The 16,791-nt window shown below is 36.9% G+C and overlaps 3 protein-coding genes across 5 annotated transcripts; 2 read left to right on the plus strand and 1 right to left on the minus strand.

Moving 5' to 3' along the window:
* Window positions 1–1,742: 1,742 nt before the first annotated feature.
* On the plus strand, window positions 1,743–7,233 carry LOC106663194 (polyhomeotic-like protein 1). Of its 3 annotated transcripts, none has more exons than XM_024227132.1 (13): window positions 1,743–2,017; window positions 3,992–4,060; window positions 4,129–4,329; window positions 4,386–4,566; window positions 4,684–4,865; window positions 4,921–5,113; window positions 5,758–5,855; window positions 5,915–6,030; window positions 6,093–6,241; window positions 6,356–6,439; window positions 6,556–6,691; window positions 6,755–6,830; window positions 6,884–7,233. In XM_024227132.1, the coding sequence occupies exons 2-13, from the start codon at window positions 4,013–4,015 to the stop codon at window positions 7,148–7,150; spliced, it is 1,731 nt and encodes a 576-aa protein (XP_024082900.1). In that variant the 5' UTR covers window positions 1,743–2,017; window positions 3,992–4,012; the 3' UTR covers window positions 7,151–7,233. The 3 variants fall into 3 exon arrangements, with proteins under 3 accessions (XP_024082900.1, XP_014243333.1, XP_014243334.1); XM_014387847.2 differs by having other exon boundaries at window positions 1,745–2,017; window positions 3,992–4,069; XM_014387848.2 differs by lacking the exon at window positions 6,356–6,439 and having other exon boundaries at window positions 1,746–2,017; window positions 3,992–4,069.
* Window positions 7,234–8,066: 833 nt separating this feature from the next.
* LOC106663196 (clathrin light chain-like) lies at window positions 8,067–12,110 on the plus strand. The gene is made up of 2 exons (XM_014387849.2): window positions 8,067–8,364; window positions 11,334–12,110. The coding sequence occupies exons 1-2, from the start codon at window positions 8,335–8,337 to the stop codon at window positions 11,808–11,810; spliced, it is 507 nt and encodes a 168-aa protein (XP_014243335.1). The 5' UTR covers window positions 8,067–8,334; the 3' UTR covers window positions 11,811–12,110.
* Window positions 12,111–12,775: 665 nt separating this feature from the next.
* LOC106663227 (phosphatidylserine decarboxylase proenzyme, mitochondrial) lies at window positions 12,776–16,755 on the minus strand. The gene is made up of 7 exons (XM_014387897.2): window positions 16,542–16,755; window positions 16,183–16,331; window positions 15,000–15,230; window positions 14,760–14,914; window positions 13,395–13,549; window positions 13,164–13,324; window positions 12,776–13,106 (listed from the first exon to the last, which is right to left on the minus strand). The coding sequence occupies exons 1-7, from the start codon at window positions 16,612–16,614 to the stop codon at window positions 12,906–12,908; spliced, it is 1,125 nt and encodes a 374-aa protein (XP_014243383.1). The 5' UTR covers window positions 16,615–16,755; the 3' UTR covers window positions 12,776–12,905.
* Window positions 16,756–16,791: the final 36 nt, after the last annotated feature.

A 16,791-nucleotide genomic window follows, 5' to 3' on the forward strand; every position in this document is an offset into this window, starting at 1 on the left:
TTGTTTTTTTTTTTTTGTTTTTTTCAAACCTGTTTCAAATTATCTGATGATACTAATCAGGTAATTATTTTTATTGACTGGAAGGAGCTTAGATCCTGGGGAACAGAATTAGAACGGGCACGTTTTGCTGGAGGGAAATGTGCGGGTTGTTCCTGGAAAATCATTCCAGCATGACCATGGAACAGGGGAAAACTGAAAGAGAAACTGGGGCCCATTCAATTATATGAAAAAGTAGTAAAATATCAAGTGTTTGTAAATAGTAGTTAAATATCAGGAGCATTAGAACAAATATCAGGAATGTTAGGATAGATAGCAGTCAAATATCAGAAGCTCTATAATAAATGCTAGTCAAATATAAGGAGAGTTATAATAAATAGTAATCAAATATCAGGAGCATTAGAATAAATAAAAGTCAAATAGCAAGAGCATTAAAAAATAGTCAAATATCAGGAGCATTAGAACAAATAATAATCAAATATAAAGAGCATTAGAACAAATAGTACCAATATATGGTGGATGATAATATATGATGGGTTAGGATAAATAGCAGTCAAACACCAGGAATATAAGAATAAACAATAGTCAAATAACAAGAGCATTAGAAAATAGTCAAATATCAGGAGTGTAAGAATAAATAATAGTCAAATATTAAGAGCATTAGAAAAATAGTCAAATATCAGGAGCATTAGAATAAATAGTAGGCAAATATGATAAATAGTTTCCAAACACCAGGAGGAACAGAACTAGTGCGTACTTGTTATGTTTGACTGCTTTTTCATAACCACTCCTGCTATTTGATTACATTCATTATGTGTAGAGATTAGTGACCGTTAATCGATAGTTATTCAGATATCGTGACCTGACCGCATCTCACAATATCTGAATAGCAACATTCATTATGTTTTATCGGTTTGCCATTTAACATTCCTTATGTTTGACTACTATTTTCCCTTAAAACCCCTGATAATTTGGACAGTTTGCCACCTAACATACCTGATAATTGACCACTAGTTATCCTAATGCTACTGATATTTGTCTACTAATTAAAAAAAAAGAAAAATTTAACATTTCTGTTTTTGGCGACTATATATTCTAAACATCCAAGATATTTGATTGCTTTACACCTTACTATCATCATATTTTACCAATATTTCTGTTAACACTGTTACCTGTCTATCATTTATTTTACTGGTCATGATATTTGACTACTTTTCACCAAACACTATTTATATTTGACTACTATTTATTCTAATGCTCTTGATATTTGACTATTTTTTATCCTGACATACTTGGTACTTTACTATACAATACATTATTACAATACATACATAATAATACATAATGCATACGTAATAATACATTATTACAATACTCCTGATATTTGACTATTTTTTATCCTAACACATCAGATATTTGTTCTAATGCTCCTAATATTTGACTACTTTTTTATCCTAACACCATATATTTGACTATTATGTGTTATACTGCTCCTGATATTTGACTTTTTTTATCCTAACACACCGCATATTTGACTATTATGTGTTCTAATGTTATTGATATTTGACTAATTTTTCTTGTCTCCCGATATTTGAATTTTATTTCTCATTTAACTTCCTGGCAGCAACTATTTATCTTATATTTTAAACAGCGCAGCTTTCAAATAATCGATTGTCGAGTATCGATTTATCGAGTCATCCCAGCGGCGTTTGATTGGGCGTTGAAATCTGAACGAATCGATGTCTCCCTATCGATCCTCGTGGGTCACGCCTCCTTTCCCAGAGTCACTGACGGACTCCAGCATCGAACGACCCCTTTCTCCGTTTTTCCAGCTGGAATTTTGTTTATTTTCCCTTTTCCGTTCGGCCCGGATTTTTCTCCAGGAGCACGAGATGCGCTGGTACTGCGGCCCTGCCAGGGCGACGACGGAAAAACTCGCCTTGGCCGACTTCTGCGGCTGAAAGGAAGCTCCCCGAGAAGGATGGAAGGATTATAAGAAGAAACTGCTTATATTCGACTGGTAAATTATTCTACTGATTAAACATATTCAATTTATATTTTTAATTATGTATAGTTTTAAATTAAAATAAAATCTTTATCGCAAGTGGTTCTTGTGAAACCGTTGATCTGCCTGGAAACCAGGTCACGGCAATTATCCTTGTAATACTGTTTTTATTATATATCGATTAACGAAAAACTGATGATAATTTATTTTTTAAACTTTTTGAGGGAGAAATTAAGTGAAAGATTAAGTCAAGTGTGTTGAGCGTATCGGTGAGAAATATCCAAACCGTCAGGACTGTCGAAGCTCTCGTCTGCTCAGTTTGACCAGAGACACAATTTTCACCTTCAAGTCAATTGACCGGAGGTAACTGAAGTCGCAGAAACTCCTTTCGTTACTACCGTTCAGTTATTTTGCTTGTGTAACGGAAAACTGGGCTTGTCAAATATCTGCAGTGGAAAGTTGTACAGAAGAATAAAAAAAGTCATCCAATATCAAAGAGAGAAAAAGGCCAAAGCTCAAGAGCATTAGGAAAAATTTCAAAAACGTTGCATGTTAAGAGGAACAAGAGTAGTCAAATATCAGGAATGTTAGATAGTAAACTGATCAAATATCAGGAATGTTAGGAGAAGTAGCAATAAAATACATGAGAGTTAGGTGTAAAGTATTTGAATATCAAGACTGTTTAAAATAAATAGTATTCAATTATCAGGCGTGTAAGGAGAAGGCAATCCAATATCAGTAGCATTACGGGAAAAGTCACACAACAGGAATGTTACATAGAATAATGATAAGACGAGGAATGTTGGACAAAAAAAGGTATTCAGTTATCAGGTGTGTTAGGAGAAGGCAGTCACATATCAGTAGTGTCAGGGGGAAAAGTCAAATTTCAACAATGTTAGGGGGTAGGAATAGTCAAATATGAGGAGTGTCTTAAGAAAATGTCCCCTAATATCAAGAGTGTTAATCAAAAAAAGTATTCAATTATCGGGACTTCTCCTCACACTCCCAGTCTCAGTCAAATATCATGAGCGTTAAAGGGAAAAGTAGTCAAACATTAGGAATGTTAGATCAAATAGTGATCAAATATCAGGAGTATTGTTAAAAAAAAAAAAATTAATTTTCATGAGTGTAATGTGAGTGTGTATATGAGTGTATAGTCAGTCAATATCAGAAATGTTCGATGAAATAGTGATTCAAATATCAGGAGTGTTGGGAAAAAAATCTATTCAATTATCAGGAGTGTAAGGAAGCAGTCACATATCAGGAGCTTTAAAGGGAAAAGTAGTCAAATATCAGGAGTATTGTGTAAAAAAGTGTTCGTTTGTGAGGAGTGTAAGGAGATGGCAGTCCAATATCAGGAACATTAGGGGAAAAGTAGCCAAACGACAGGAATGTTAGGTAGAATAGTGATTAAAGATGAGTGTTGGTTTAAAAAAAATGTATTCAATTATCAGTAGTGTAAGGAGAAGGAAATCAAATATGAGGAGTGTTGGGGGGAATATCAAATATAATGAGTGTCTAAAGAAAAATGTAGTCTGATTTCAAGAATGTTAGGTGAAATGTTAAAAAAAGTAGGGAAATGTTTTTACCTCACATTCCTGATGTTATACTAATTTTCCTCCTGATGCTCCTTATATTTGACTACTTTTTGTTTTGACACTCATGATATTTGATCAATTTTTCTCCAAATTTCCAATATTTGACTATATATTGACTTAACACTCCTGATATAATAATACTATTTCTCCTAACATTCCTGCTATTTGACACTTTCTTCTGACACTCCTGATAACTGATCTCTTTTCCCTCAAATATTCCTTATAATGGACTACTTTTTGATCCAACCCTCGTGTTATTTGATACATTTTCCTCCAAACACTCCTGATATTTGACATTTCACATAACACTTGATTATTGACTATTTTTGTCTGACACTCTTGATATTTGATCAATTTGCCTCCAAACATTTTTATCGTTATTTGTTTACAGTTTGATAAACCGCATTGATTGATGTTAGACTACAGTGAAATCGGCCAGGAAGAGGATATGGACGCACAGGTTGTTCAGGTATGGGGGTAGAAGGGAAATTATTATTTTCTAATTTTAATTAATATTTTTGCACCTAGCATGAGCAAAACCAGCAACAGAACCAAGGGCAGGTGATGGAGGTGCAACAGCAGGTTGTCGCGTCGTCGCAGCAGACGCTGCTCGTCAATTCGGCCAACATGATGTCAACGCCACAGAGCCCTGTTGGCCCAGCCCAGCCAGTGCCTTCGAACACTCCTGCGCCACAGATGCAGCAGATGACTGACTGGAACTCTGGAGGCGTAAGGGAATCTTTCTGTTCTGGTTTTGACAGAAATATTTAAAGGTTTCTTTTTAGGTCCAGGTCCTGCAGCAGCCGGTCCAGAGTGCGTATGTCCAGCAGGTTTATAATGCAAATGGGCAGATGCTAATGTCGTTGCCGCCAAACGTCAACCACGCCGGTTCAATACAGGTCATCGCTGCAGGGAAGCCATTCCAGTCAAACCAGCTCACCTCTGTACTCGGGAAATCCATACAAGGTGTGCTCAGCAGTTGAACCTGAACCCAGTGCGGCGGTTAAAAACAAAACAAAAAACATATGTACTTATACTATAAATATAAAAATATAAAATATATATATTTTTTTTTTTTGCCAGCGAGTTTTCCAAGCTACGCCACGATACCGACGAGCACGAATCAGACCCTTCTGATTGGACAGCTCGGCATGATCGGTGGCCAGGCTGGCATATTCTCGTCCCAGGGGCAGAAGCAGGAGTTGAAAGACAGCCAGTTGAAACAAGGACAGGCGATGCTACACCAGCTCATATCGCCAATACAGGTACGTCAAATCACTGCATGGCTTTCCAAACCATGTTAAACAAAAAAAATCGTAGTATGCGGCATGCCAGAATAGAACAGCTGGAGGAGGCAACAGTGTCCAGCTGTCACCGTGGCAGTTCAGCACGCAGATCCCTCAGGTTTGGGCATCACCGCAGCAACAGCAGGTCATAACAGCCCAGAACCCGATTTACATACGCAGCCCTCAGCAGGAGCAGGTTTACATACAGCCCCAGCAAAGCGTACACAGTAAGTGCATTTTATTGTTTTTATATATTTTTTGTCATGGTTTGAACATGGATGAAAAAGCTGGTCAGATCCAAAGGTCTCAGATCATCAGATTTGGCAGTTTAAAATATCATCAGATCTGACAGTTTTAAATACTGTCAGATCCATTGATTTTAAACATCATCAGTACTGACGGTGTCAAATATCATCAGTTATGGTTTAAAATATTGTGAGATCCGACGGTTTTAAATATCATCAGATCCAACGGTTTTAAATATCCTCAGATACGACAGTTTCAAATACCATCACATCTGACGGTTTTAAATACTGTCAGATCCTATGATTTTGACATATGAACAGTACTGATGGTTTTAAATATCATCAATTATGGTCTAAAATATTGTCAGACCCGATGGTTTTAAATATCCTCAGATCCGATAGTTTAAAATATCAGATCCAACAGTTTTAAATACCACCAGATGTGTAGGTTTAAAATATCGTCAGATCCGAAAATTTAAAATGTCATCAGATCCTATGGTTTAAATATCGTCATATCTGACCATTTATGATACTGTCAGACCCAACAGTTTTGAAAATCATCAGATCCGATAGTTTTAAATTCCATCATATGTGACAATTTGTGTTGTAAGTTTATTTGTTTTAAGTGCAAAACCAGAGCCGTACACTGTCCATACTGCCTTCTATCAGCTCGCCTGTACGGCCAGCAGGTCCTGTCGTGCCAACGCAGATTGTGCCTAAGCCCGTAAGCATTTTTCAATTAATCCTTTCTTTTTTTAAATTTAATCTAAACAAAATCATCAGCCTTTGCAAAATAAAATAAGAAAAACGTTGATGATGAAAGGCATCCCTGTAGAGAAGCACGATGCCCAGAACCAGACCAAGCCAGAACAGATGTCCAGCGTACAACAGTTCTCTAAGTAATCATCATCAGTAAAAATTACTCTCAGGGGGACAAATAAAATGAAAAATAATTTTGTAGGCCGTCTGAAGATGAGGATGAGGCAAAGCCAGCCGAAGAGACGCTGAGCGACTCTAGGCCTCAGGATGAGATGAAGCCTCCGCCTCCCAAGGCGCTCGTCAAGCCTCAGGTCCTCACGCATGTCATCGAAGGCTACGTCATACAGGAATGTGAGTACACGTATGATGCTTGACCATATATTAAAAAAATATATATCAACTTTAAAAGAAAAAGGACAAAATTTAAAAAATACTGAATTATTTTGACCGGTTTTGTCGTCGCAGCATCGCAGCCGTTCCCTACCGACCAATCCGAACCGGCGGAAATTGGGAATCGCGCCGATAGCGACAACTACGACGAGTCGCCCTGTAAGGGAATTTACACAAATTGTCTATAAATATTTTTATTTTCAAATATTTAAATTATCTATTTTAATAAATAAAAATTTAATTATTGTTAATTATTTATTTTTTCATTTTTGTAGCAAAAAGGCAGAAATTGGACGATGACAAGGATGCTGACGGTTTAACCGGTGCTAAGGAGATGTGCGAAATGTGTGGTATCGTCGACGACAAAGAGGTTTTCAAATTGGACAACCATTATTGCCCAGCATCCACAAAGTACTCTTCCTATCATTATTTTTTTTAAATAATTATTATTTTGTTATGGAATATACTTTCCAGGTCTGGTGATAAAATTTTGCCAAACAAGCTGCCCGATGCACCAGCCATTATTCCAGTCGCACCATGCAAGGATTATGTAAGTTGTCTTTTATTAGTAGTTTTGTATTAATTAATTTTTTTAAATTATAGGAAGATGCATTACCGTCCGACCTGGAAGGTTCGAGCCCAACTGACTGGACTGTATCAGACGTGCACGACTTCATCGGCAAGCTCGCCGGCTGCTCGGAATACGCTGAAGAATTTGCGAACCAGGAGATTGACGGCCAGGCGCTCCTTCTACTCAAGGAGGACCATCTTATGTCGGCGATGTCGATGAAACTCGGCCCGGCGCTCAAGATCTGCGCCAGCATCAACAGGCTACGCGGACATGTAGAAGGTCAAGACAAGGCCAATTGATCACGCTCAAAACAAAAATTCTCCCCCCCCCCATACAACGGGTCAATGTTAATATTTTTTCTATGAGTTTATTGAATGTAAATTTTATTTATTGTTGTAATCTTGGGAATGTTTTTCACTTTTAAATTTCTTATTATAAAAATTATATCTCATTTAATTTTTTTCAAAAAAAAAAATTAAATTTTTAATGTGTTTTAATTAATCACACCCAGGTCGAATCCCTTGAAAGAGGAATTAATGGACTTAAAGTGAAATTTTATAAGGGCATTTATCACATGGCAATACATGTCTGTGAGTGATATTCAATGGTTTGAAACTTTTAAGTTGTAAGGCAGTTTAAAATATCATCAAATCTATGGTTTTAATTGTCAAATATTTCAGTTTAAAACAATCAGATCCGACTATTTGAAATACCAACAGTTTTAAATATCGTCATACCTGATGGTTGAAAACTTGAAATACCATCAGATCTGATGGCTTAACACATATCAGATATGGTGTTCGAAAATATCATCAGATCTGGTGGTTGAAATACCATCAGATCTGGTGGTTTAACACATAATCAGATCCAATGGTTTAAAATACCATCAGATCTAATGGTTTAAAATGACATGACATATCTGTCGGTTTAAAATATTGTCAGGTCCAACAGTAAGTAAAGACAAAGTCCAATGGTTTAAAAGATCATAAACCATTTTAGGTTTCAATAAATTGTCAGAGGCGATGGTTCAACTTCCACAGGATGTCAGATCCAGTGGTTTGAAACTTTTAAGTTCCAATTGCGTCGGCAATTTTAACAAGTCACACACACAGGCGAGGACTGTTTCAAGTTTCATTAGATCTGGCAGGATTGAAACTTTTTCTGGTAAACACCGTCATTTATTGAAAGTCAAAAATCAAACAGGCCGTGGTCTTCTGGGACAAAATGGCGGACCGAGGCGTCACAGGCGGAGCCATTTTCTCTCGCCCTTTCTTCTGTGACCGCCGCAGGCCCGTCATCCATATTAATTAATTAATTAGAGAACGGAAAAATAATAAAATTAAAAAAATAAAATAAATAAAAAGTGAGAAAAGTTCGTATAACGCATTCTGCCGTCGGATTTCAAAAAGAGACTAACTCTCGAGAGGTGGGCGAGGTGCCACTTGACACCAGTTGACTCCGGGGCCCGACTCGCATAATTGTCATGTCGTCAACCGTCAAAGACGAAAGCCAGGTATTTAAACAATAAATAAATATTAATTTACTTTACATAAATAAATTTTTTTAAAAATTGTGTTATTGAGCTAAAACCTTAGTAGCTTGTTGGCGGTTGAGCCGTTTCCACGTGGCCATTTAGGTTGTAAGCCCGAAAGGCTTAAAAAGAAAATATATACATATAAACAAAATAGCTTTTGTTTAATTATAAATGTTTAATATTTATATTTATTAGTGTTTAAAATGGGAAAAGTTTTATTAAATTTAAAAAAAAATAAAAAAATGGACGGAATGCACGGTGTTGTTTTAAAAGTTAGATACGACAGTTGGTGGGGGAGGGGGTTCTAAGTTCCGTCAGGTTATTAAAAAAAATAAAATTGGTTCATTTTAAGTTCTGAAGGTTTTATCAATAAAACAGCGCTAGTATGAAAACTATTTTTCAATAGTAGGATGGGACTGTTTGAAAGTTTTTAAGTTCGCAATTATAGCCTGATCGATCGGTTTGATGGATTGTTTAGGTCGTTTTAAAATGGAGTCAGACCCCAAAAGCTGGAGACTGCTCTTTTTAAGTTCCGGTGGTTTTAAAATCATGGAAGAACAGAACTTTTCTTAAGTTCCAATAGATTGTAAGATCCACGGTTTGAAATTTTTAAGTCTCGAGGATGCTGGTGAATTTTAAAAATAGAGACCCCCAACAGCCAAGGACTTTTTTTAAGGTAACAGTGGTTAACATCCCGTGGTTTGAAACTTTAAGTTCCAAAGCTAAAATGACTGTTTTAAGTTCCGTTTGTACTGAAAAAAAAAGTATCTTACGGTTGTGAACCTTTTAAAAAAAAGTTCTAATCAGAACTTACCGTTTAAAACTTTTAAATTCCAGTTGTGTCGGTGGTTTTAATAAAGGACCGGACTCAACAAGGTTTGTCTTTGCTGAATAAACTATCCAATGGTTAGAAACTGTTTTACACAAAAAAGTTCTAATCAGTTCTTATCATTTAAAAGTTTTAAGATTCCAGGGTGTCAGTGGTTTTAATAAAGGAATCGGACTCGATGACTGTTTTAAGTTTTGGCTGTACTGAAAAAACTAAGGGAACTTTTTGCCAGCAGTTTTTTTTAGATCAAATAGTTTGAAACTTTCAGGTTACAATAAAAGTCAGATTGAGTTGAGGACGATTTTAAGTTCTAATAAAATCTTACTGTTCTAGAATCATAGCCAGATCCAAGATTGGGAAACTGAATTTCCAGTGGATTGTCAGGGTCTGGTGGTTGAGAATTTTTAAGTTACAATGGAGTCCCAGTTTTGGTAGCTTGAAAACTTTAAGTTCTAATAAAATCTTACCGTTTGACACTTTTATGATCCGATGGTGTCAGTGGTTTTAATAAAGGAACCAGACTCTAAGGCTGAGCACTTTTTTTTAAAGTTCCGGTGATTAGAAATGGAAAGCATAGAAATACGAATAACATTAGACAGAATAGAAAAATCAAATATGTTGTGGTTTCAAATTATTGAGTTCCAATATAAGATCCAGCATTTTGAGTTCTGATGGTTTAGAAAATAGACTGTCAAATCTGGCGTGCATGTCGTTTTAGATTCTAGCGGTGTGAATTTGTTTTAAGTTGCATTGTTTCCAAAAGATTGTCAGTTCCTGCGGTGTGAAACTTTTAGGTTCCAATGGTTTACATATAAGCCAGATTTGACAATTTGAAACGTACAGTTTCCGGTGGTTTTAAAATGTGTCAGATCCAACAATCGATTCTAAAATTGGTGGTCGGGAACTATTAAGTTCCAACAGTTGAATAAATAGAATGTCAAATGTTTTGGTCAGAAACTTTCAAGTTCTGAAGTTAGAAAACTTGTCAGATTAGATCGTTTAAAATATCATCAGAACTTATGGTTTAAAAAGATGGTCAAATCCAATGGTTAGAAAAATTGTCGGATCCGATGGTTTGAAATATCATCAGACCTGATGGTTTAAAAAGGTGGTCAAATCCAATGGTTAGAAAAATTGTCGGATCCAATGGTTTGAAATATCATCAGACCTGTTGCTTTCAAAAGATGGTCAAATCCAATGGTTAGAAAAATTGTCGGATCCAATGATTTGAAATATCATCAGACCTGTTGGTTTCAAAAGGGTCAAATCCAATGGTTAGAAAAATTGTCGGATCCAATGGTTTGGAATATCTGACCTGATGGTTTGAAATATCAGACCTGATGGTTTAAAAAGATGGACAGTCGAATCCAATGGTTAGAAAAATTATCGGATCCGACGGTTTGAAATATCATCAGACCTGTTGGTTTTAAAAGATGGTCAAATCCAATGGTTAGAAAAATTGTCGGATCCAACGATTTGAAATATCATCAGACCTGTTGGTTTCAAAAGGGTCAAATCAAATGGTTAGAAAAATTGTCGGATCCGATGGTTTGAAATATCAGACCTGCTGGTTTAAAAAGATGGTCAGTCAAATCCAATGGTTAGAAAAATTATCAGATCTGACGGTTTGAAATATCATCAGACCTGTTGGTTTCAAAAGACGGTCAAATCCAATGGTTAGAAAAATTGCCGGATCCAACGGTTTGAAATATAATCAGACCTGATGGTTTAAAAAGATGGACAGTCAAATCCAATGGTTAGAAAAATTGTCGGATCCAACGATTTGAAATATCACCAGACCTGATGCATGGCAAGATTGTCAGATCCAATAGTTTACAAAGACTCGATCGTATAATTATATCCGATTCTGACTATTGTTCGAAAAGTATATATTTAGGAAAAAAACGAACCCCGGTCGGCAGGTGATCATGATTCATTTATCCTTGAATGCCAAATAGGCAAAAGCAGCTGAGAAAACAATTCCATTCAGTACGCCGTCCTTTAGAGCAGTCTATACATCACGTGGGTATAAAATACTTTTGTCCTTGTCTTTCTTTCTGCAATATTAATTAATTAATAATAAATTAATTAAATAAATTTTAATATTTTTATTTTACAGGAATTGGGTTTTCTTGAGGAGGAGTCCCTGGAAACTTCAGAGACTTGGCTTGAAGAGCAGCATGCGCTCGAGGCCCAACTCTGCTCTGAATGCACCATACGCGAAGAGCCCGAGACGGTAAGGGCGTGGCGCGAGGAGCAGAGGAGACGCATCGAGGAGAAAGACAGACTCGAAGACGCTGACAAGAAAAGGCTCAAAGAAAGGGCTCGCGCTGAGCTTGAGGAGTTCTACAACCGGTACAACGCCGAAGTGGAGCGCGTCAAGATGGCTGGAAGGGCAAACCGAGAGCCAGCTGGCGACCCAGGTGATGGTGATGGTGATGTAGCAGGTGGGGAGGCTGGCAGGTGGGACAGGGTAGCCAGGTACTGCGACCTCACCGTCAAACCAAAGACCGCCGATAAGAAGGACACGTCCCGAATGAGATCCATCATCATCCAGCTCAAAAGCGAGTCAAAATCAACTAAAGTATTAAATTAAACTTGAAATCATAAAAGACAAACATGTATGCAACAAAAAATGTATGATCTTAAGATAAAATAAAAATATTTTTCACTTTCAGAAGATATCTAATAGTTTGGAAGATCGTCAGATCGGATGGATGGAAATATCATCAGATCTGATGGTTTTTCGGATAGACAGATCTGACGGATGGAAATATTATCAGATCTGACTAATTGGGAGATCATTAAATCCGACGGTTTGAAATATCACCAGAACTGATTGTTTTTCAGATTGTCAGATCTGACGAATTGGGAGATTGTCAAATCTTATGGTTAAGGATGGTCGATTTACATGAAAAAAGACAATAAATTTTTTCAATTTTTGTTTTTCTTGAAAAGAACGTGTCCTACGAGACTAATTCCTTTTCCAATCGACTCAACAGGTCGATTTACATCGAAAAACACAATAAATCTTTTCAATTTTTGTTTTTTTCTAGAAAACAACGTGTCCTATACGACCCTTTGACATTGAAAAAGACAATAAAAATATTTTCAATTTTTTGGGTTTTCTTGAAGAAGAAAAAAAAAAAAGTCCTACGAGCCTTTTACATCGAAAAAGACAATAGACATTTTTTCCATTTTTTTTGGGGGGGGGGGTTCTTGAAAAATACGTGTCCTATGGGCCTTTGACATCGAAAGAGACAATAAAAAAAATTTACATTTTTTTTTGTCTTTTTGGTTTTAAATATCGTCAGATCCGATGGTTTTTTAAGGTTATCATACTCATTCTCATGCAGCATAAAACCAACCCAACATCTACAAAATATATTAAATTATAACATGCAAACAAAAAAACATGGTGCTCATCACTAAGGTAAAAAGGTCCCAGGTTCGAACTCACGGCCACTAGGCCAGTCGTTCACTCGTTCTCATTCATAACACTTTTATTACCCTTGTAAAAGAAATTTACTTATTAATTAATAAAATTATTTTTAAAAAAACTTTAAAGGAACTTTTGAAATGTTTAATTTTAAAAGATTTAAAAAATAAATTGTCTTATTTTTTCCTTCAATTGAGCTATTCACAAATCGGCAAAAAAAATGGTGAGATCGATGTCTGTCATCAGTGACAGTCAGTAGTTCTTAGACAACCCGATGCCGACTCTAACTGTGTCATTTGGCGCCATGTCCATTTGGAAGTCGGGCGGCGCTTCGAAGAGTAGGACCACTGTCGAACCGATCCTGAACTCGCCGATCTCTTCACCCTTCCTCCATGTGAAGCTCAGCTCCCGGTCAAGGGGTGACGTCTCGTTCTGTCTGTTCGTTGTCAGCGCCTTTGGCAAAAAAGCCATTGTACCCAATTTGATTTTTTTTTGTTCTTATTCACTCACATCGTCCTTGTATACCCGTATCGAGCCTACGTTTGTTGCGCCGACTGCCGTGAGCGAGAAGAATCCCTCCTGCCACTCACCTGTGTAAATGACCCTTTCGTTCATGCTGAAAAGCCCCGGTAGAATCCCAGCTATCTTTGGGTTCACTGACATCAAGTAACCTGGAATTTTAAGGTGTTTAGAAAAAAACAATAGGCCGGGCGGACGAGAAGTGATTTACCGCCTGATTACCAGGTATGTGCCTCCTGAAATTGACCCTGATGTCGGCTGGTGAATGGAACCGATGGTAGTTGCCGGGCGAAAGGTAGATGACACATTGGTACAGCTCGTTTTTGGGGTTTTTCAGGAGCTGGTGTTTGTACTCATTCCACGTGCTCTTGTATGGACTACAGAAGAATAAAAAAACGGTTGAAAATAAACCATCCTATTCAATCGTATTGTTCGAAAACATTGTCATGTCTTTTGGCCTGGGAGAAAAACTTATCTTAAAAGATAGATGGAACAATTCAAAAGGTTGTCTTATCTGATGTTAAGAAAAATGGTTGGATCTGATGGTAAAAAAGTTATCAGAACTGACGGTTTAAAATGATCATCCGATCCAATGGTTTAGAAAAACTTGAATCTCAGACTGACGGTTTTAAAAGATGTCAGACCTGATAGTTTAAAAAGATCATGAGATCTGATGGTATAAAAAATTGTTGGATCTGACAGTTTGGAAGGTTGTTAGACTCGATGGATGGAAATACTAACAGACCTTACGGTTTTAAAAGATGTCAGACCTGATGGTTTAAAAAGATCAAGTGATCTGATGCTATAAAAAAAAATTGTTGGATCTGACAGTTTGGTGGGTTGTTATACACAATGGATGGAATCACCACCAGGTCTGGCGGTTTCAAAAGATGTCAGACCTGATGGTTTAAAAATATCATGAGATCTGATGGTATAAAAAATTATCGGATCAGGCAGTTTGGAAGGTTGTTAGACCTGATGGATGGAAATACTGTCAGACCTGATGGTTTAAAAATATCATGTGATCTGATGCTATAAAAAATTGTTGGATCAGGCAATTTGGAAGGTTGTTGTTATACATGATGGATGGAAACGCCATCAGACCTGACGGTTTCAAACGATGTCAGACCTGATAGTTTAAAAAGATCATGAGATCTGATGGTATAAAAATTTGTCGGATCTGACAGTTTGGAAGGTTGTTAGACCTTATGGATGGAAATATATCAGACTTGATGGTTTAAAAAAATGATGAGATCTGATGGTATAAAAAATTGTCGGATCTGACAGTTTGGACTGTCCTGATGGACCGATGCCATTGTCAGACATGATGGGTTTTATAAATCAAAGAACTGACTGTTCAAAAAGATCCTGAGATATGATGGTAAAAAGATTGTCAGACCTGATGGATTAACAAGATCGTCAGACCCGACATTTCAAAGATTGTCAAATCTAATGGTTTGAACGATTGTCAAACCTGATATATAGGTATATCATCAGATCTGACAGTAGAAGATTTGTGATGAAAAATGATCACTGCTGACAATTAGATGAAATGAATTGTTGAAACTGCACGTTAAAAAGACTCACACTTTCTGACTATCGAAGCTGACCTCGAAATATTTTTCGTTATGAGGCGGCCTCCCGAGGAACTCCTGAATCGAGTATGTTGCGCCTTTCACCTGTTCAATCTTGAATGACCTGACCTTGCACGATGCCATGACCCGTCCGTCAGCCGGCGACACCTAAACTTTGAACGACCTTTTGAAAAAAAACAAAAAAACAATACCACTAGTTGGCCTGCTTGGCACATGGTCATAAACAACTCACGATTGCCGAGTCGGCCAGAGGCCTGCATCCGTCCCTGAGCGACCTCGTAAAGAAGTCTGCAAAGCAGCAGAAGCTGTCGTAAGGCTCAGACATCTCGGCAACATCGACTCCAAACAATTTCGAGTATGTGGAGAACAACGGCTTCCTGAGCAATTCCGGTATGGGGAACTCGGCGATAACACCAGCTCCTCGTGACAGGCTCCTCAGCGGCAACATTTTATAGACCTTCATCTATTGTTTTTAAAAAAATACTGTTAGTAATTAATGCATACATTATGGTGTCTACTGCACACTTTAATATTAAGACAATTTATAATTATTACAACCACAACTTACCTGTCTTTATCTTTACATTATAGTTTTCATAATACTAAACAATCATAATAAATAGAGGGTTTCACAAATATTTTTTAGGAACAATGTTTTTTAAAATTTGTTACTAAGTATTAAAAAATTATATAATGGAACTTTTTGAAAGATGGTTGTCGAAAGTACATGTATAACCTGACAAGCAATGTGCTTATGTCACAGGATTTGAAGATACAAAACATTGAAAGATTAAAAATTATTTTCAGATGCGACGGTTAGCAAGATTATCAAACCTGATGATTTAAAATGACCATCAGATCCAACGATTAGAAAGATTGTCAAACCTAATGGTTCAAGTGACTGTCAGATACGACGATTAGCAAGATTGTCAAACCTTATGGATTTAAATGGCCATCAGATCCGATTAGCAAGATTGTCAAACCTAATGGTTTTACATGGCTGTCAAATATAATGGTTTGAACTGCTGTCAAACCTGATATATAAACAGATATATGATCAGATCTGACTGTTAGTAAGATTGTAAAACCTGTTAGTTTAAAAAGACCATCAGGTCCTGAGATCTGATGATATGTGATCAGTAAGGTGGTCAGACCTGATGGATTAAAAGGATTGTCATATCCTACTTTAGTAAGATTATCAGACTTGATTGTAAAAAATTTGTCAGTCTTAAGGATTGAACTATTATCGAACCTAATGGGTAGATATATTGTCAGACCTGAGAGTTTACAAAGAATATCAGATCTGACAGTAAGATTTTGATTATTACAAAGATATAAGCAATGATCTGAGATTAATTGAAAGAGAATATTTGGTAGGATTTTTTAAAATGTATTATGGTTCATATTGTGCACACCTCCCAGAGCTCTTCTTCGCGGTCCCTCTTACGCTCCCTGTCCATCCTTCTTAGCTGTAGTACGCCGAGCAGCGTGAGCCCGACTCCAGTTGGTATTGGTATCCAGCTGTCCCATATCCTGCGGAAGAGTCCACCCCTCCCTGAGCCGCCTAGGAAAAGGAAAAAGTCCAAGATGTGACCGATAAGCCAGCACATACCGAGACAGCTGTGACAAAAGTCTCTTTGTCATCTTTTCCCCTTCTCTTTCTCTCTCTTTCTCAGTGTTCAAAAATCGACTTCTAATCGCTTTAAAACACTCAAAAGAGAGGAAAAAAAGAGATAAAACCCATATCTAAATTACACAGGAGATTCTAGATTACCTGTGTGTGTGCTTTGCCTCCGCCTCGTCAAGGACCGGTTCGACGCTATTATAAATCGACCTGATACGTTCATCCTTAAACAGTTACTTGACTAAAATTATTATTAATTAATTTAATAATTTATGATAAAACAAAGACCCATTTGATTTTTAAAGAAAAATTAAAGAGCACACTAGTGATAAGAAACCTTCCCACTTGTTATCCACCCCTTATCGGCCATTTTTATCAATTGACTCATTTTAGTCTTATC

Source organism: Cimex lectularius, unplaced genomic scaffold, assembly GCF_000648675.2.
Source record: "Cimex lectularius strain Harlan isolate CLEC.00 unplaced genomic scaffold, Clec_2.1 scaffold14, whole genome shotgun sequence".
In the NCBI taxonomy this organism is placed as follows: Eukaryota; Metazoa; Arthropoda; class Insecta; order Hemiptera; family Cimicidae; genus Cimex; species Cimex lectularius.

Bases quoted from the DNA above. Each gene is read 5' to 3' on its own strand.
- LOC106663194 (XM_014387847.2), top strand. From the start codon at position 4,013: ATGTTAGACTACAGTGAAATCGGCCAGGAAGAGGATATGGACGCACAG. The intron at 4,866-4,920 runs GTACGTCAAATC...AAAAAATCGTAG, and splicing joins AGCTCATATCGCCAATACAG to TATGCGGCATGCCAGAATAG. The intron at 5,856-5,914 runs GTAAGCATTTTT...CAAAATCATCAG, and splicing joins CGCAGATTGTGCCTAAGCCC to CCTTTGCAAAATAAAATAAG.
- LOC106663196 (XM_014387849.2), top strand. From the start codon at position 8,335: ATGTCGTCAACCGTCAAAGACGAAAGCCAG. The intron at 8,365-11,333 runs GTATTTAAACAA...TTTATTTTACAG, and splicing joins CCGTCAAAGACGAAAGCCAG to GAATTGGGTTTTCTTGAGGA.
- LOC106663227 (XM_014387897.2), bottom strand. From the start codon at position 16,614: ATGAACGTATCAGGTCGATTTATAATAGCGTCGAACCGGTCCTTGACG. The intron at 13,550-14,759 runs GTGAGTCTTTTT...ATTCTTCTGTAG, and splicing joins AGCTTCGATAGTCAGAAAGT to TCCATACAAGAGCACGTGGA. The intron at 13,325-13,394 runs GTAATCAGGCGG...TTAAAATTCCAG, and splicing joins TTTCAGGAGGCACATACCTG to GTTACTTGATGTCAGTGAAC.